The 21,368-nt window shown below is 41.9% G+C and overlaps 1 protein-coding gene across 3 annotated transcripts in view; it reads left to right on the top strand.

Moving 5' to 3' along the window:
• Window positions 1-21,368, top strand: part of ITGA8 (integrin subunit alpha 8) — a 139,625-nt gene that overhangs the window by 39,221 nt on the left and 79,036 nt on the right. For 2 of the 3 annotated variants that reach the window (XM_072154272.1, XM_072154273.1), the window contains 5 exons: window positions 2,020-2,140; window positions 7,068-7,112; window positions 13,002-13,045; window positions 14,092-14,148; window positions 17,146-17,198. In XM_072154272.1, coding sequence (XP_072010373.1) covers window positions 2,020-2,140; window positions 7,068-7,112; window positions 13,002-13,045; window positions 14,092-14,148; window positions 17,146-17,198 — 320 coding nt within the window. Of the gene's footprint in view, window positions 1-2,014; window positions 2,141-7,067; window positions 7,113-13,001; window positions 13,046-14,091; window positions 14,149-17,145; window positions 17,199-21,368 lie in introns of all 3 variants that reach the window. The other variant, XM_072154271.1, reaches the window with a different exon arrangement.

Genomic DNA, 21,368 nt, shown 5'->3' with positions numbered 1-21,368 from the left:
GGTTCCAGATGGAAACACAGAACATTTTAGCTTTTGCCTTGGATGTGTGAAGAGTAGAGCGGACAATGTAATCGCACTCTGTGTACGGCACGTGATCAGTTTGTAGATTTTCGGATGGAATGTGATGTAACTGCAGACCACAGAATGTATTTTTAGGATCTGAACCGTCGCCAGATCAACCCATTGCCAAGTTTAGGCACTAGAATAAAATCTGCTTTAATTACGTCCATCATTAACAATAGGATATTACTTCCACCTGTGGAGCACAATTATCCCCAATCCTTATGTTCTTCCTACACTGTACCTTCAGCCGTATCAATTGCCGGCTGCTTGGTTTTTCTCCGTTTTTTTTAGGTTTTTTTTCTCCATTCACACATTTCCGGTCATAAAAAGTAAGCAGATGTTTGGTTTAGACTTGGCCAGGTCAGATTTGTTAGTAAGCGGAATAGTCCGAGGTGTAGTTTAAAAGCCCCATGAATCACATGTATAAACCAGTACTTGCACAGCCCTATCAGTCCTAGTTAAAGTTTCTTTGGCTTGGTTATTGAGTTTATTAGAATCTAAGGGCGCATTCACACGTGGCAGTAATGCATGCATTTTCAAATGCATCAGAACAGCAGAGAAGAGGAGATTTCCCTGATTACGCAATGTTAATGCATGCATAGCTCATGTGTTTTGTAAACTAATTGTTAACAGCTATGTAATCAGCTGCTCCGATGCGTTTGAAAACGCATGCTTTACTGCCACGTGTAACCGCACCCTGAGGCCTTGTTCATACATTGGGGCAGATTTAATGACCCGGTCCATTCGCGATCCAGCGGCAGATTCTCCTACGCTGGTTCACTAAGGTAGTGCGCCCGATGTCCACCAGGTGTCGCTGCTGCGCTGAAGTCCGTCGGATTTCACTGGAGTTCACCAAGCTATCCTGGGTGCAGGTAAGTGCGTGTCAGGGCGCTGTCCCACGTTGCGTTTGCAAATGCAGACGCAGACCAAACCGCGCCCACCGGGGCGGTCCGCGGTCCGATCGCATCGGTGTTTTTCTATGGAAACGCCTGCACGGCTCGTTCCCGATCGCAGGCGTTTCCATAGAAACACCGATGCGATCGGACCGCGGACCGCCCCGGTGGGCGTGGTTTGGTCTGCGTTTGCAAACGCAACGTGGGACAGCGCCCTCAAGAGACACTTTTTTTTAAAATACTGCGGTTTTTCCAAATCTGTCGGGTTTTCGGACGGCCACGCCCTCCGATTTCCGTCACATGCACGCCGGCGCCGATGCGGCACAGTCTGATCACGTGCGCCCAAAACCCAGGGCAATTCGCCGCAAATCGGAAAAATTTGGGTAACTCAACGAAAATGTGCAATTCGGGCCCTTAGTAAATTACCCCCATTGCGCTTGAATTGCGTTTGGAAACGCAATTCAAGCGCATCAGGTAGGAGGCACTTTTAATTACAGAAGCTTGTAGATATAAATGCTTGCATTCCGGAACTTACAACCAGTTTACAAGGTTCTAACACATCTGGGATCGAGTTTCAAGTGCAGTTTGACTGCTGAGTGTGCAGGACGTGGACGTGGCAGATTTTTGAATACTTCATTTTTTTTAGTGTACCTTTAATATACAGTATGCTACACAATTCTGTCGAGTTGCTTTAATAAACTAAGCACTAGTGTTTGCGTTGGTTTCCTCTGGGACCTCCGGTTTCCTCCCACACTCCAAAACATACTGGTAGGTTGATTAGATTGTGAGCCCCATGGGGACAGGGACCAATGTGACAAGCTCTGTGCAGCGCTGCATAATCGGTGTGCGCTATATAAATAAAAGAATTATTATTATTATTATTATATTAGCACACCCCTTTTTTCAGTCTTGTCGGGCACAGTGCACACAGACAGACAGACAGAATAGATCTGGCCCAATGTATTAATAAGGCCTGAAGGACATTGGACAATAAAAAATGTTTATGAAATATGGTTATTTTATTAAAAGTTTCATGCAATAATTGTATTTGTATTTAGGGCAGGTCTTCAGCGCCAACATCGCCGAAATAATTAAAGGCTATTCCTTTCGGAACATCATAAGGGACCTCACTGGAGAGAAGAAGACCAAAGTGGGTGACTCGGCCTATGATGATAGCTACCGAGGTAAGACGTGGCGAGAGTCTCCATTGTGCCGTGATTACATATCATTATGACAATGTTCTTATTCTATCTGTAACAGTTCTGCTGCTACTAACAACACACACAGAGATGTATGTACAGATTTCCCAGCACAATACCTGGCTGCAGTACTATCTTCTCAATACTGCTCCAAGATTTACTTTAAAGGGGTCTAAATCAACAATGCATTTGCCATTTGTTTAAAGGGGTTTTGCAGTTTTTTCAGAAAAAGGAATAGGGGCCAGGGTAATGGTAAGGAAATATCCTTGCTCCATGTTCCAGCGCCACCTCTGCCGCCCTCCACCAAATCTCCTGGTTGGGCCAGCAGTGTCAGTGATTACTCAACCACCTGTGTTCAACCAGTGTCCCAGTAGGACTCGATGACTTTGGACAAGGGCCCCAATCACTTTGGACAATCGTCCTGATGACTTCAAACAAGGGTCCCAATGACTTTGGACAAGGGTCCTGATGACTTCAAACAAGAGCCTGATGACTTTGCACAAATGAGGTGGTAGCAGTAGGAACGATTACCCTTGCACCTGTCCCCAGTGGGGTCCAGAATCCATGGAAGACCCTTGCCCTGTCCCCAGTTGGGTCGAGAATTTGTGGAAGACCCTTGCCCTGTTCCCAGTGGGGGCCAGTATTTGTGGAAGACCCTTTCCCTGTCCCCAGTGGGGGCCAGTATTTGTGGAAGACCCTTTCCCTGTCCCCAGTGGGGTCGAGAATTTGTGTAAGACCCTTGCTCTATCCCCAGTGGGGTCTAAAATTTGTGGAAGACCCTTGCCCTGTCCCCAGTGGGGTCGTGAATTAATGGAAGACCCTTGCCGTGTCCCCAGTGGGGTCGTGAATTAATGGAAGACCCTTGCCGTGTCCCCAGTGGAGTTGTGAATTAATGGAAGACCCCTATGGTCTATAAGCTCCTATCACCAGGGGAACTAGCACTAATTTCCCCGGAAGTAGCTGATGTATGGGAGAAATTAATTTAAATGAATGGGGGGAAGGCATTTGGCTGAGCTGTGAACCTCCCTTTAACATCCATATGGGTTATAGGCATATGGACAAGAGTTCTTGTGTGAGACCTCCCAGCCTGTAATCTAATTTCCATCCCGTTTTATCACTCCCACTTTAGTATATGTAAATATGTGGATAATCCGCACTTGTAAAATCCTAGAATCTGTAGAAGTCATCCCAGCGGTTGCGGCTCGGCGGCGAATAAACAGGATGTCGCCCATTTAGATATCCCCCTCTATAAAGCGTTTGGTTCTGGTCTCTTTTATTTATATATGTGGAGATAGTTTCATTTCCTAGATAATCTCTCGCAGAGACGCAACCCAATGTTTATTAACATTGAAAATATACAAACCTTCGTTACATTTATTGAGAGGAAATTAATTCCTTTACCTCCCGGGGAGGAGACGGATCCTTTGGTGCCGGAGCGCTATCTTGTAGGCCACATTAGTAGTGAGGAATTCGGCTAAATGGCTTCTTATAAATAAATAAAAGGACAATCTTCCTTAATCTAATCCTGGTTTCTAATTGGCTCTGTGTTCTGGTCATCTAAATGAGGCGAACGATGGATAGAATGGAATAGAATGTTCCTGTTGCCAATTAGTAGGTCAAGTAGTTGTTACCTTTCCCCTTGTTTAGACACATCTTAAAGGAACACTCCAGTCAAAGCTAATCCATGGAATAATCCATGGTGCTGGGCCAGGTGGGAGGAGCAGGACTCATTGGGGCAAATTTACTTACCCGGTCCTGTTGCGATGCCCAATTCGGAATGTCCGATGAAGATGAAGTCCAGCGCGATGCACAGAGCTCGTGCACCGAGTTCCTGCATCCGTCGCTTCCCTCGCTGAGTTCACCTTCTTCTTCCCGGTGCATGTGAGTGCATGTCTTGCGTCACAATTCGAAGTGTTAAATCCCGCGTGTTGTCCGAATCCGTCGGGTTGTCCGACGGCCCGCCCCCCGATTTGTGTCGCTTGCAAGCTGGTGCCGATGCAGCAAAATCCCCTGTCAAATGTGCCGCAAAATGGAAATGCGCTCCGCGGTCCCATGGTAAATGAGCCTCATTGTCATTGTATTCCTAGAACCTGGAGTCCTGCTCCTCCCTCCAGGACCTGCACAAGGTAGAATTTAATGGATCTACTGTGACTGGAGTGCTCCTTTAAGATACTGTTGAGGAGCTCTGAAAAAATTTGGGGATAACTTGAGTGAAGAGGAAACTTAAGGAAGGACACATCTATAGGAACCAGATGTTCAGTTTAGAAGACACAATCTACTCATAGTGTAGGCCACTTCCACACATTATGAAGTCCTTAGGTCCACCTTCTTCTGTCCTGATTAGTTGCTTAGTCAGGAGCAGTGTTGCAGATTTTCCTTAAAAATTGGGCGCTGTTATTGAAGGTAACACACAGCAGACACCCACCACCCAGAATTTTTTATTTACTAAATCGTAGTCAGGAATAGTTAGCATAGAAGCGGTGACCTGTTCTCCTATCAGGTGACTCTGTTACTATGTATTTCTCTAAAATGATTGCTGATTTGTTATGTAAAACCGGCTGTAAGTCACAGACACGCCCCCTACAGTTCTCCGAATAGTGGGCGTGTCTGTGACAGGATCAGCAGCATTCAGAGACCTCACGGGAAGTCAATTAAAGGGGTTCTCCACTTTCAGCAAGTAACTGAGATTTGTGTACAACATGGGATCATTATAGAAGCAATCATGTATTATTCGGGCAATCAGCCCCAAATTCCTTCCTTTTATTGTTCAGTATAATTTCTGAATGAGGTAGGCGGCCATCTTGCCTCCTGGAGGACCACAGTGACAGCCCATATACTGTCGCTATAAACCCACCATTATATGCACTAAGGTAGAAAGGACTAGAATTCCTTATGTGTGATGTCTGGTGCATAGGTCTGTATAACATGAACGGCGGTTTGGTATGTGTTTACATGATCTTGCATGTCTAATCAGGATTTGTGGCTTCTCATTGGCTGTACAATGGTTCCGGTTGACGAAAAAACATCTCCGTGAGTAATTGTCTCCCAGTGTATAAATAGAGGATACGCTGCCTACTGTGTAACCCAAGGCTTTTCCTCCTTCTCATCTGGTAGCTGGAGCATAATGTGAGGCCTGTTGTGATGTGGCCGTCCATAATGTTCTGTAATAGAACTAATTGCAACCATTCACTTTACATAATGAGGAGATTATCCCGTTACTGTAATCTTCCTGTACAGCGGCAACTTCTTGAGAAGTTTCTAAGGAAGGATATTTATGACCATATATAGAGATGGGCAAGACTTTTAAGATGCGAGTCAGAATTTTTTGGACCCAGGCCCAAACGACTTTGCTCCAATTATCCTGGAAATTGGTATGAAACTCTCTCTAGTCCTCTAAAACACAGATCATTTTCTCGTTTCGTTAATTTCTAAAAAGTGTTTCTTAAAGAGGACCTGTCACACAGTAAAGTGAGCAGCTCCTAGCGCTACCCCATTATTAGCAGTGTTAAACTGCTTGATTTATCGGAACCCTCTGAAAGATGTAGCCCCGGAACGCTGTACCGAGCTGACAGCGGTCCAGCGTATTCATGAGGGGGCGGTCCAAGTCGATGCTTCTTCCCCGGACTGCCCCTCCCCTTCCTCGGACCGCCCCCTCATGAATATGCTGGACCAAAAATCAATTAAGAAGTATAACAAGCAATGGTGTAAATGGCTGGAGTGTCCGGGACTGGGAACAACAGAACTGGTCAGGAGATGGGAGAGATGGCGACTAGGGTAGACATCAGGGACGTGAGGAAAATAGGGGAGATGTGGAGAGGTAGGGGGTCCTGCATCTGGACATGGAGCCTATCAATCCAGATGAGAAGGGGAAGAGAGGGGAATGGACCGTGGGGGGAGGGGGGTGTTGGTTGGGTAGGGGTTTAAGTTAAGAAAATAACAATGTTCTATTTGTCAAGGTTTCCATTCATTTGGTATATGTATAAAGAAATGCAAGACAATACTTGTAAATATCTGCTTTAATAAAGTTTATCTGATTTTTTTTTTTTTAATGTAGTCTGCCAAGCATGTTATAAAAATGTATCGATGTGAAGATAATTTCCCATAAATGTAGTCATATGGTCCCTTTAAAACGCAATTGTCCTCCTTGGATACGACCACCCCCACACTCCAGCTGTGGCCAGACATGCTCTATTGAGACGCCCGACCACCTGGATTAAACATTCATTACCAAAGGACGGCTGTGGGACATGTAGTTAGTCCCAGACATTTCAAATGAGAACGCAATTAGTTTCTTTGTGCAATCACTCCAGCAGCGGTGGTCGTATCCAAGGGCAGCTGTCCTCCATTTCTAAGTCACCATATGGCTAAATTTTTGGTTAAATTATATTCATACAGGTAAATTTTGTTTTAAAAACAGCCAATATATGAAATTAATGTTTAGGGCAGATGAATTAAAATAAATGTGAATCTCCATTTGGTACTATCCTTGTGAGTACTATACATTGTGATAATTAGAACAGCCCAGAATTAGCAGATGTTTCAATGAACAAATTGCTAGTTTTAGAGATTCATCCACCCCCAAAAACATTTGATATAAATCTGTTCATCTTACTTTCCTCCTAGGCCTGGTACCAGCCGATTAGATTGTATTATTAATGCAATGGGCTGTCTCTAAGGGTTCTGAAGGCATCAGTGTCAGTGCCCATCACTTCTGCATCTCTCTACGTGGCGGACATAAAAATCAAATATTAAAACCACTTATCTTTTAAAGTGGAAATCTCCTCCAAGTCCTGTATTGTCTGTACTGTGTTATGACCCGGCGCCATCTATGACTGTATCATGAATCCTGTGACGTATATTTGCATAGTGAATTGATTGCACATTATTTCTTCTTCATTGTCTTTCTTAACAGGGTATTCAGTGACCGTAGGAGAATTTACAGGCGATTCAGAGCAAGGTAATGTACCAAGCCCAGACCACAGACCTGGGAGCATTAGGATTCTCGTAAGAGAAGTCATCTCCATAAAGCATCCATCATGGTCGGGGATACGTCTCTGGTTAACTATAAAAGCATTAAATATTAAAGGGTTAAGGGGGTTATTGGCAGGGGATGCAGAAGGTGGGATTCATTCCATAGTGATCTGATGGAGTCCACAGTGATACAAATGTGCAACCTTATAATGGCCAATCATAGGGAAAGCAATTGTGTATATAAAAGAGACATAAAGTAGGGGGTGATGTGGATTATGCAGCTTGAAACGTTCCTATGTAGTGAGTGAATGGAGAAAAAGGAACTCCTGGTCTGGATTTGGCAAAATTAGTGCTACAAAATATAATAAAATACAATAAATAAAATAAACCAAATAAAATAACAATAACATAAACCAAACAAAATAAAAATATAATATAATGCCTTGTTCTGTCAAGGATTTTTTACTTATTTATGACTTGTACTTCAAAAGGGGTGTGGCTCTGTGAAACGGGTGTGGCTCTGTGAAAAGGATGTGGCTCTGTAAATGGGGTGTGGCTCTGTGAAAATGATGTGGCTCTGTGAACGGGGTGTGGCTCTGGGAAAGGGATGTGGCTCTGTGAATGGGGTGTGGCTCTGTGAAAAGGATGTGGCTCTGTAAATGGGGTGTGGCTCTGTGAAAATGATGTGGCTCTGTGAACGGGGTGTGGCTCTGGGAAAGGGGTGTGGCTCTGGGAAAGGGATGTGGCTCTGTGAATGGGGTGTGGCCCTGTGAAAAGGATGTGACTCTGTGAATGGGGTGTGGCTCTGTGAAAAGGATGTGGCTCTGTGAATGGGGTGTGGCTCTGTGAAAATGATGTGGCTCTGTGAACGGGGTGTGGCTCTGTGAAAATGCTGTGGCTCTGTGAACGGGGTGTGGCTCTGTGAAAAGGATGTGGCTCTGTAAATGGGGTGTGGCTCTGTGAAAATGATGTGGCTCTGTGAACGGGGTGTGGCTCTGTGAAAATGCTGTGGCTCTGTGAACGGGGTGTGGCTCTGTGAAAGGGATGTGGCTCTGTGAAAGGGGGGTGGCTTTGAAGAAAGGGTGGGATCTATATTGTTACGGTTTGTTACAATTGCAATGCAATTGCACCGAAAATGATGCAAATTTCCACCACTTTTGGTGAGTTTTTCTAAGAACATATAGGAGGTGCAAAGATAGACCAGATAATAATGCCAGAATAATCATTTATATTGGGTTGCAAAACTATTCACACCCATGAACTATAATAATATTATAGATACAGCCACAACTAAACGTCACCTAATAGGTAAATAGAGAACTTACCATTTATACTCGAGTATAAGCCTAGTTTTTCAGCACAAATAAATGTGCTGAAACCCCAAACTCGGCTTATACTCGAGTGAAAAAAATATATAGGTTTTACCAGGTTTTGCGGTAAAATTAGGGACCTCGGCTTATACTTGGGTTGGCTTATACTCGAGTATATACGGTATGTATGTAATTTATTCTGTAGAACTTCAGCTGTTTTCTGAGGACTCAGAGGTTTGTTAGAGAACATTAGTGAACAAACAGCTTTGTAAAAAACCAAGGAACAAACAGGACAGCCCAGGGATAAGGGAAAGGGTATGGCTACAATTTCCTACATTGTGATTGGCTGGAGGAAATACCAATGAAGAAGAAGGAGGTCCTTTACATTCAGGTTTGGGGACGGTCTAAGATCATTTAGTGATCAGTGCGCCATTCATTTCCCGTATACCTTAAAGGGACAAAATTTTTCCAACAAAATGGGTCTTGTGTAAGGGAATGGGGCATCCTAATCCTATATGGTTTGATTTGGTTGGGGACAATTTGCTCTCGGCAAAAACATTTATTTTATTTACATTTCATCTATGCAAATTGATCCCGTTGGATTATATTTGTGGTCATCGGTTTCATCCAGTGACTACTTACAAAAAAAAGTGAATCTGGGGGAAAGTAAGGTCTTAGTTTTTAGTTTGTAGGATTCAGGCTTATGAGGTTTGTGAGGCAGAACATGTAGACCGAGGGGGGGCAGGAACTACCATAACAGGAACCAGCTGTAGGAGAACCTGTCTGTACGAGGGGGTCTTACTTAGTAGATGAAAGGCCCCACTGCTGCCACTTCCACCCTATAACAAGCTGTTCCTGATGGGAGATCACATTGATTGAGTGTGTTTTGGATATAGACTTCCTTTCGGGCAGCCGTCGTCAAGAGTTCGCTGCTTTGGGCTTGTCAGATCACAGAGTAATTCTGCACTATTCACGGGGGCATGGAGGGGCGTAAGGAAACCAGTAGGGTGTATATCAGCAGCAGTAGTTCCATCAGTCCATTGTTAGGGCCATGTGATTTCTTACGTGTCTCACAATTTTTAGGCTCAACTTAGGGATCAAAAGTTCGGAGCCACTTAAAGGGTTTTCTGACTTCAAAAACTAATTTTTTTTTATAAATTAGTGGAGAAATGTAGAGTTTTATCTTTGAAGACATTTATCCCCTATTCACAGGATTGGAGATAAATGTCTAATCTTGGGTTGGGGTGGAACTCCTGGGATACCTATGGATTGTCCCATATAAGCCATCATAGAAATCTTGTAGAATTCAATGGAGCGAAGGACACGTTGGGGGTCATTTACTAAGGGCCCGATTCGCGTTTTCCCGACGTGTTACCCGAATATTTCCAATTTGCGCCGATTTTCCCTGAATTGCCCCGGGATTTTGGCGCACACGTTCGGATTGTGGCTCATCGGAGCCGGCATGCACGTGACTGAAATCGGGGGGCGTGGCCGAGCGAAAACCCGACGGATTCGGGAAAACCGCCGCATTTTTAAAAAAAAGTGTTGCGGGGCTCGCGCTTACCTTCACCAGGAATAGGCCGGTGAATTTCAGGGCATTCCGGTGGGCCTTGGGGAACTTCAGTGCAGCAGCGCCACCTGAGGAACTACCCGAATCCACCGTCCATCCAGAGAACGCGCCGCTGGATCGCAAATGGGCCGGGTAAGTAAATCTGCCCCGTTGTGTTGATTAATATGGAATCTCTAGGAAGACTTAGAGGATAGTCAATCCCAAAAGACCACAAGGAAGCAGGGTTCCAACAGGGACCTTTAAAGGGGAACTTAGAAAGGAACTTGGAACACATCCAAAAGATAGGGAACAATGGTCATGGTGGTCTAACCACTTGGGATCTCCATTGATTACAAGGGGTTCCAAGCCGGCAAAGACTGGCCCAGAGGAATTTGCTAGACCAAGGCCCTAACACAATTATAGGCCCTGGAAGTACAGCAAATTGAAGGCTACTAGTGGTTCCTTTGTGGCCTCTAGAATCATTTTCTCTGGTGGGTCCGAGGAGGCCCAATGCAGTGCTGTCCTGAATGAAATATCATGGAGCATATACATCTGTGATCAGCTGCTACCTCATTCAAATAGAGGACCATTGTCAATGGTGGGGGGGGAGTCTCAGCAGGTCAAACAACTTTTTCGTGGAGGACATCCCCTTGTTGTAGGCAAAATCATAGTAGACAGAATAAAAGGAATTACTTGATGCTCCTCAAGACCTCCACCAAATATTTTAATCTGCTGGAAATATGCTGTTGGGACATGATTGCCAAAATACATTTATTATTTCTGTCGGAAAAATTCCCTTTTTAATCCTTATGCTAATGAAGCAGTTGGTATAGTCAGGGCATATCCTCAGCACCTAGAGCACTGCTATTCCTGCCTGGATCACTACCCTCACCATCAGAAAAGCAGGATTTGTCTTGAGAGAAACAGGGGTTGACACTAGAAGAAGAGGGAATCGACTCAAATGGGTTCACCAACTACCTCATTAGCATACGGATTACACTGGGGATATCTTGTTTACAGGTAATGGACAGAAATACTAAGATATGTTGGAACCCACAGTGAACTTCTCAACAACATACTACCATCACATTATAATGATTGGGGAGGTGGTAGCCGCTCACTAATGGGGCCCCTCTTAACCCTAGACATGTTTTTATCACTTCTGTCAGCCTCGTAATAATAATGGTTTATATTCAATGATTGCTCATATGAAAATGATTCAGTTTCTGTAGATAATTCCGGGATTTCTTCCCAATCATGCTTCCCAGCATCTGATGGTTTCCAGTAACGCTGAGCAGATACAGAAGTATATATATATATATATATATATATATATATATACTGTATATGTAGGCACACATGAACTATAAATGGAATATCCAGAAACGGGATCCCAGCAGAATGTAACCACAAAGTGTGATTATAACACAGCACTATTGCCAGTTAGTGGTGTAATGTATAGCGGTGATTAGAAGCAGAAACATGACTGTGTGGTTACCCATACGAAGAACCCAATACAGAATCTAATTCCAGCTCTTCCCATATTATAGGAAATAATTTAAAAAATAAATTTTACATTTTTATGTGAATAATTACTTGAACACTGAAAAACACGCTATGGGTTGATTTTTTTTTTTTTTTGCTCTCTGCAGATCTTTTTAGCTGTGCTGTATAGGCTGGGACAGAGTAGGCATCTCAGAGTGGTCTCAGAGGTCTCAGAGGCTAAAAAGTATCTGCTTTTTTTAATCAGACTTTTGATACGTCTCAGTGATAGGTTCAAAGTTTAGATCAGTGGAGATCAGTGGGAATCTATGATCAGTGGGGATCCGGGTGCTAGTCATTCAAATAAAGAGAATGACGTGTTCAGTTGGGCTCAGTGTCTCTTCAGTTTTATCTTGAGCGTGCACTTTGTGGATTTGATACATTTACCAGTATATACATTTTTTTAATGTGAATAATTATGTGAACACTGAAGAACAAGCAATGGGCTGACTTAGTTTCTGATCTAGTAAGATCTTTTTGGCTGCGCTGTATAGGCTGGGACAGAGTAAGTAGAGTCTCAGAGGCTAAAAAGTATCTGCTTTTTCATTAGATTTTTGATATGTCACAGTGATAGGTTCAAAGTTTTGATCAGTGGGGATCTGGAGGTTGGAGACTTCCTCTAAAAAAAGCAAATAAAGGGGCAGAAGTATTCACTTGGGCAAAGTGTCTATTTCGTTTTTTTTTGGTAAGACAAGCGTGCAGTTTGTGGACTTGATGTATATACCAGGAAAATCAGTTTTGGGGCCCACCACTGTACAGTTACATGCAATAAATACCTACAAATTGCTAAAGCATAGCTGACACAAGCTTCATTTAGTAGTAGCCGTCTAGTTCTTTGCCATTGACTGTCAGTAACCCGCTGACAGGCTGTAGTCTTGAATTTAGGAATACATGCCTGTAGAGCAGTAGGCCTCAGACAGCAGCAAGTTGCTTCAAAGTGATTGGGTCCTCTTAACATGAATGAGAAGGTGGAGCTAGGGAAGAATAGGTAGTAGTGGATTATAATATAGGCGGTCGGACGGTTTGGGTGGTATCACGGGACCCAAGCCTTCTAGGGGGGCCCATGGCCACCCAAACCACCCACCAAATTTTGTACTGAGAAGGACCTTCACTAATGAAATCCTCATACATCTGTTCCTGCTCTCAATAGACACGTACACAAGAGCCATTTCTGGACCTTTGAAGGTCCTCCAAAGGTCCTGAAATTGCAGATTGAAATCACTCAGGAGGGACACATCCTCCATTCCCCAAGATTCCAGACTTGTACAGTCTATAATATTCATACAGCCCAGGGTCCATAGCAGTCTTAATCTGCCCCTGAAAATAGGTACTGACTGGCTGGACACTGCATCTATATATAATCTCAGTCAGTCAATCTACAGCATAGAAAAACACATCAGGGAGTTTGTTACATAATCTACATAGATTATATGGATTTAATTACTTTATCCCTTTTATTTCATTTTGTTGACAGAGTTGGTGGCAGGAATCCCGAGGGGTGAACAGAATTTTGGATATGTATGTATCACTGGTTCAATTCTTACTGTTTATGTTTTATCTATGTACATAGGCATTAAATTACCTCCAGGCCCATTAAAGGGAGTCTACTACTTCCAACAAGAGCATGTTGTATAGAAATTCAATGTGTTTTCAAAGCTGCATTTAGTATTTCTGTACATTATGCCATTTCCAAGGTATTCCTAGTTTATTCCATATGCTAATTAGGCAGTTGGTGCACCCAGGGTGTACACTCAGCACCCAGAGCACTACTATTCCTGTATGGACTATTTCCCTCACCATCAGATAAGCAGGAGATTTATCTTGTGAGAAGCATGGGGCAATACTGGAAGAAGTGGGAAGGGATTTAGGTAGGAAAAGCAGTGCACCAAGTGCAGAGGGTCCACTCGGGTACACCAATTGCCTCATTAGCATAGGGAATAAACTGGGAATCTATTGGAAACGGCATAATGTACAGAAATAATAAGGCCATGTTAGAAATCACTGCAACATTTTACCTGCAGATTATATCACTAAATATAACTTGTTAATAATAAAAATTATAACAGCTTTTCAAGTATAAATACATAAAATTACAATAGGAATGTGTCAGGTTGAACATGAGGTCTGATTGGCTGGAGAAGCTGAGCAGATATATAGTTTTGTTCTAAACGATTCAGTATAATTTGTGTTTTTTAATTGAAATCCCTGCTTTTTCTTTACTCAGGAGTCCAGTAGGCAGTCTTAGTTATCAACAACTATCTATATATACAAGAAGGAGGTCAATCACTACATAGCACCACCCACTGGACTCTTACGTGTAGAAAGAGCAGGTAATGAGTGTCTAATTGCTGGGCATACCACCAATTACTAGTGAATAGTGATGAGCGGACCCGGACTGCAATGTTCAGGTTTGTACCAAACTTTGCGGGTTCAGGTCTGTAGAACACGAGCCAGGACTCCAGTAAGTAGTCCAGGTCCGGTTCCCCCCCCCCCCCAATGGTAACACCGCGATCAGTGCTGGCTACCAGTTCAAGCCAGAACTAATGAGCCAACATCTCTTGCAGGTCACCATCATCGACTCTACAGACATGATGTACATTCACAATTTCACAGGTGATCAGGTAATTTTATGCATCGTAAGCAGGGAGTGATTGTATATATTACTGGATACATTTTTGTTATTTAGTTTGCGTATTCACACCTTCACTGCCAAGAACAAGTTCACCCCCTCACATATGTGGTGATGAATTTTCTTTCTAACCCCCAGGGTTGCTGAGATATTAGTCCTATCTGACCATTGTATTCCTCTATACTGTCAGAGAGGAGGTACTGGAGCAGAGGAGGGGTGTGTTATGTTAAAGGGGTACTTCCATTTTGGCAAATTAATGTTATTGTTAATATGATGAAAAATTATACAATAAATATATATATACATATTTCCAATATACTTTCTGTAGCAATTCCTCTCAGTTTTCTGGATCTCTGCTTGCTGTCATTCTATAGGAAGCTTTTCTGTTTACTTCCAGTGGATAGAAATCTGTCCATGGTCACACAGGTGCACGGCTCGTTATATCACACAGCTCTTGTTACCCTCTATGATACTAACGAGCCCTGCACCTGTGTGACCATGGTCAGATTTCAGTCCACTGGAAGTAAACATAGAAGCTTTCTATAGAATGACAGCAAGCAGAGATCTAGAAAACTGTGAGCAATTGATACAGAAAGTATATTGGAAAATTGCATAACTTTCCATAATTCAAACAATAACATTTATTTGCTGAAACGGGAATAACCCTTTAATCTCAGTGTCAGAGAATATTATCATAACACATGCCTCCTCCTCTGCTCCAGCACCTCCTCTCTGACAGTGAAGAGGATAATCATGATCACATACTGGAACTGATATATCAGCAACTGTGGGGGCTAGTAAGAAAATTGAAAGTGCCCCTAAATCTGTGAAGGAGCACTTAATCTTTAAAATTATACCAGGATCAAAGCTTTGGGTTAAGTATTTGTGGTTCAGCAAGAAAAGTTTGATCTTTCTTCCTGATTGAATGAAAGTGATGAATAGAAGAAAGATCACAGCCTTTTTATGTCATCTATCTCCCTGTACAGGATGGAGTATATAGGGTATACAGTAGCTTCTCCTCTCATTACTCTATATCTGTCTTATGTACCCTGTGTAGCCCCCAAGTAACCAGAACTTTTCTTCATGTAATCATCACTCATTGTCCGGCCTCCAACGACCTCAGAGGGGACAAGGGGCACAGGAACTTTTCTTTATGTCATAGAGTCCTCTGGGGAAGCTCCTAAAATATAACAGTCAGGTTTTGTGTCTGGATGTCAAAAATGATGGCATTTTCTTGGCAGTGAAGGGGTTAATGTCAGGCTCTACCACTTTCAAGAAGAATGTGTCATTCCCTAAATAGGAATTTGTTAATGTTATTTTTGGAAGCATGAACCATTCCCATCCCTCAAAGCATCCGTGTTGCACAGCGGGTATCCCCACATAATTCAGAGCCAGGGGGCCAAATAATAGACGTATATTAAAATAATATTAATCAATTATTTTTACCCATAAATCACCTTGGAATTTCATATGTTATGGTTCAGGACCTGTGGGGCTTTTAGTCTTCTAAGACAATTATTGAGGATGTAACGATCCCTTGACCATTACATAAGGAGTACGAGATCCATAATGCGGGTGCCCATTGCTTACTATATCATAGAAGCCCCATAGGGTGACCCATTATGGACCCATAAAGATTCTGTCATATGGAGACCGGACACTCAATCTATGTAGAAGAGCTTTGTGATGCTATAAAGGAGGTCGACACTAAATAAATTAGTAAAACTAATATTTTTCTTATCCATAATGAAGATGGGCAGTACAGATAAACTTGTATATTATATTATATAAACTCCGATATTGTATAAGGACTTCCCCGTATACAACATAAATCTAATGTGTATGTGAATCTCTGCATCCAACATAAATATATAACATATAACCCATAAAAGTAGAAAGAAAAATATTGAATAGGTTGAATATTGGTAGCATCCTTTGCCCATATTTAAGGGAAACTGTCAGCAGTAGTTTTCCCCCCATTAAACTACCTCAGGTAGGGAAGAAATTAAATTAACTTTCTTTAATCCCCTTGTTTCTGTGAAATCTCAACCCTTTACCCATAATAAATCTCTTCCAAAGTCATGTGAAAATGAGCAGAGAAGAGACATATTTTGCCTGAGATGAGTTACTTTTAGAGGCTGCAGAGGAAGTGTCACTTCAAACACCCCTATCCTCAGTTCTATAGGACCTAGAAACATGCTCCTGGTGCCATATTAAAGATTAGGTGGATCTCATCTTTCAGGCTTGTGAGCTACAGAAACAGACCCCTGATGCGTGCTGAAAGACGCATCTTTATCTTTAATATCATCAGAAGCATGGTCTCCTCCTGCAGCCTCTAAACTTCATTCATCTCAGGCACCATTCACACAAATGGCGGCCGTGAGCCACAAAAACCGCAGCTTGCTCATGGCCTCCATAGTTATTACCCCAAGTGGCCGCGCTGCAAATCCTGTCCAGATCCGCAGCACGACCACTAAGTTTCCTACGGAAAAGGGAGGGGTGAGGAGTGATGACCTCCCCCCCCCCCCCTCCCATCTCCACCGGCCATGTGCTATGGACGTGTGAATGGAGCCTTAGGCAAAGACTCTTCCCTGCTCATTTGCATTTGTTTTTGGAGTAGATTTTTCTTTATAGGTAAATGGGTGAGATGTGACATAAAAGTGGGAATTCTAGGACGGACATTTAATGAGGTGGCTGGGAGTTTAATGGGGTAAAATCTTATGACAGGTTCCCTTTCAACCTATCAGTGCTTCCTTATGTCAATAAAGATGCATTAATATCCGTGGGGGGCACCCTGCCCGTGTTTACGGTAAGTCTCCGGCTTTGTCCTGTGTTAACAATGGGTTAAGGTTCAACTGACTGTTTAAATAATTCCGCGGAATATTGAGTATTTACAGATTCCATTTCCATTGAGCCGCAGTTTGATGTCGATACGTTCAGGGCTGTACATGGAGGCTCCCGCTATTGTTAAAAACCTCTCTCTTTCCAGATGGCTTCGTACTTCGGATATACAGTCGCCGTGTCAGATGTAAACAATGACGGGTATGTTAACACTATCCCCCCAGTGTTTGGGCCGCTCTTAATTACCGCCATATAGAGATGTGTTTTTATTCCTTGTTACCACTTTGCTGCCTCGTATTTAAAGGCGACGCATGGAGGATCAATGTCTGACGTTACCGTAAGAGTAAATATAGCACCTACTGCTTATGAGTTCATGCCTTGCCTTGTCGTCTGCTCAATGTCATGTGTGTGTGGATGGGGGGCTGCTGTCAGGAGAGGAGGAAACAAAATAGTATAAAAATTACAAAAAAAATATCGAAAATATATACTGAAAAATTGGACGACAAATTAACAGTATAACTGTGTTCTGTTCAAATTGAATCCATTGGGAACTGACAACAGGCACCCACAATGAGTGGCACCCTGACATCTCTGACTCAACGTTCTCATTCAGGTTCGGGTGCCGCACCTCTGGCCAATCAGAGCCAAGGCTAGTTGCTTGGGGGCGTCAATTTGCTGATACCGATCCGGCAATATGTCCGGATCACATGGCCAGACCCAAATGCAAACGTTGGGTCTGGTCATTTATATTCCCCACTCAAGTGATATCACATACGTTGGTTTCATGGCTTTGTTGCGGGTACCATTCAATGTATGGCGCTCTGCTTGGTGAATGTTTACACTGCAGTCTCTTTAAAAGGGACCTATCACCACCTCACACATGTGCAGAGGAACATACCAGTCACACTTGGAATTCTCTTTCTAGCCCCCATGGTTGCTGAGATATCAGTCCCAGTATCTCACCATTATAATCCTCACTACTCTCAAAGAAGAGGTGCTAGGAGTGGGGTGTGTTATGCTAATCTTCTCTGACAAATAGAAGATTATCATAACACAAGCCCCCTTCTCTCCTGGTCCAGCTCCTCCTCTTTGACAATGGAGTGGATTATAATGGTCAGATGCTGGGACTGATATCTCCACAACCATTGGGGTTAAAAAGAAAATTCAAAGAGCTGATTCTCTGTAGAGGCCCCCACAGCATGTATGTATGTATGTATGTATGTATGTATGTTCATTTCCATGTGTGAGGTGGTGAAAGGTTCTGTTCAAAGGGAACCTTTGGATTTACGACCACAAACCGGCAGCAACCTGCTATCAAGAACAATGACTAGATCAATAATAGACAATAATGTCCATCTAAATTTTATAAGCAGAATAATATTTGCTGCATGGAAATCACGAGTAAGGAGTCATGGGGGCGGACAATAGTCACAATGGGATCTCCCTTCCTGACTTAATTGAAGTCCCGAAGTCCAGATACATCATTACAGAACTGAGTGACATCTGATGGAGGTAACTTATGTTGATAGACTTTTTCTATGGGACATTATTCTGCCCAGGAAGGGTCAAACCAATGTGACTCTTCCCCCGCCCCCATGACTCCTTCTGTCATTTATATGCAACTTTCAAAATTGAGCTTTCCAGGCATAATACATGTCACTAACAATCCACCCTAAATTTACAGATAGTACATTTGATGCCAGGCCAAAAACAAACCCATAAATGAATACAGATTTTTCCATACCCCAGCCCCAAACCACTAAATAAGCCTTCAAAATACATATGGAACCCCAATGGACTGTATGTATTTGTATCTACTGATGTTTTGGCTACTATGAATATCTATGTATATGTATTCTGTATTTTACATTTTTTTGCTTGAATAAATGAAAAACTTTATTAAAAAAAAAAAAAAAAAAACATGTGGAACCCCAAAAAACACAACCCTCTGAACCTTAAATTTAAACTAAAAATAACACATCCCTTTAAGAATCAATTTTCTCTTCTTCACCATAGAAGATGTCACTTTTAGTGGTAATTCTTTCTGTAAAAAATGACACCCTGAAATATTCCACCCGCTGACTGTCTGTATGTGTACATATCTGTGTGTGTACAGGTGTTTAGCATATTATATGGCCGCATACAATGCTCTATAATCAGTCATCAATCATAATTATATACTGTCCCGGACAATATAAACATTTATACACCGCATATGTTCATGTCATGTAGTATACACATTACAGCTCATAATTGATATTTTTATGAGCCTAGAATTCCAACGTATGTTCTGGCCTCGTGAAGTCGCGGAGGTTAATGTCCTATATATTTACATACATGGCTCTCGATGCGTCATCTGGATGGACATGTGGAGCATATGGCACACGTTTTGCCCTCAGGAACTACTGACCTCACTAATGTTCTGCGTGGTCAATATTTATGATGCGTAAACGATACTTACGAGTCAGTAATTTTAGTAAATTGGTACTTGGAACCATTAACCCCGTATCACCGACACTAGTTTTCAGCTCAATGACCAGACTCGATTTTTCAAATCTGACATGTCTCACGATAATTGGTTATAACTTCGGAACGCTTTAACATATCCTGGTGATTTTGAGAATGTTTTCTCGTGACACATTGTACTTCATGTTAGTTATAAAATTTAAGTGATAAGTTTTGCGTTTCGTTCTGAAAAAAAGTGAAAATTTGGCAAAAGTTTGTAAAAATTCTTCATTTTCCAAGTTTGAAATGTTCTGGTTTCCAGACAGGAAGTAAAACTACCCAAAAAGTTTGATAATTAACATTTACAGAATATCTGCTTTATGTTGGGATGATATTTTATGCTTCCAGTCATTTTTCTAGGATGTTATGAGGTGCAGAACTTTAGGTGCGATTTTTCTTATTTTCATGAAAATTGCCATAACTCACATTTTGAGGGACAACTCAGCTTCCAAGTGACTTTGAGAGGCCTAAATAATAGTAAAACCCCATAAATTACCCCACTATAGAAACTTCACCCCTCAACATATGTAAAACAACTTCTATTAAGTCCATTAACCCTTTAAGTGTTTCACATGGGTTAAATAATATGGACCTGCGATTTAGAAACTATGGAATTTTTTTGGAAATACATTCATTTAGGCCAAAACTGACATTTTCAGAATAAATTAAATGATGAAACGCACTGCAACGCTTGATGCCCAATTCCTCCCGAGTGTACTGATACCCCATATGTGGTGGTAAACTGCTGTATGGGCGCACGGCCGAGCATAGAATGAATGGAGGCGCCGTCCACAGCAGATTTGTATTGTCACATTGTACGACCTATAAATTTTTATTTTTTTTGGTAATGCGATCATATGAGGGCTTATTTTTTATGGGATGAGATACAATGTATAAATAATTTATTTTGGGAGTCTAAAGCTTATTCATGAGATTTTATTAACTATTTCAAGGGGGACACAAACAAAATCAGCAATTTTTATTTTGGATTGTGAGCATTCCCCCCCCCCCCCCGCTCACCGTAACGTAAAAATAATATTTTATCTTTATTCTCTGGTTCACTACGATTGCGGTGATACCTCATTTATATAGTTTTTTCTTATTTTGCTCAATTTTCCTGAGCAAAACCAATATTGGAGAAAATCGCATTGTTTTTACTATTGACAACTTTTCAGGGCCATAACTTCTGTATTTTTCTGTTGTCAGATCTGGTTGAGGGCTTATTTTTTGCGAAAACAGTTGTTCTTTTCAGTCGTATCATATTAGGTACCGTAACTTTTTTTGATCACTTTTTAGAACATTTTTTGTGATGGTGTTTGATGAAAAATTGTATATTATGGGAAGTTTTTCGAGTTTTTTTTTTACGTAGTTCACCGAGCGGGTTCAATATTGATTTAGATATATTGTACAGATTAATACGGACGCGGTGATACCTCATTTATATAGTTTTTCTTATTTTGCTCAATTTTCCTGAGCAAAACCAATATTGGAGAAAATCGCATTGTTTTTACTATTGACAACTTTTCAGGGCCATAACTTCTGTATTTTTCTGTTGTAAGATCTGGTTGAGGGCTTATTTTTTGCGAAAACAGTTGTTCTTTTCAGTCGTATCATATTAGGTACCGTAACTTTTTTTGATCACTTTTTAGAACATTTTTTGTGATGGTGTTTGATGAAAAATTGTATATTATGGGAAGTTTTTCGAGTTTTTTTTTTACGTAGTTCACCGAGCGGGTTCAATATTGATTTAGATTTATTGTACAGATTAATACGGACGCGGTGATACCAAATATGTACGTGTTTTGTGTTTTATATACTTTATTTGCATTGTATGTGTTACTGGGGAGATTATGGGACTTTTATTTT

Source organism: Engystomops pustulosus, chromosome 5 (assembly GCF_040894005.1).
Source record: "Engystomops pustulosus chromosome 5, aEngPut4.maternal, whole genome shotgun sequence".
Lineage (NCBI taxonomy): Eukaryota > Metazoa > Chordata > Amphibia > Anura > Leptodactylidae > Engystomops > Engystomops pustulosus.
Note: the sequence above shows the minus strand (reverse complement) of the source record. Positions and strands in the feature narration are given on the sequence as shown.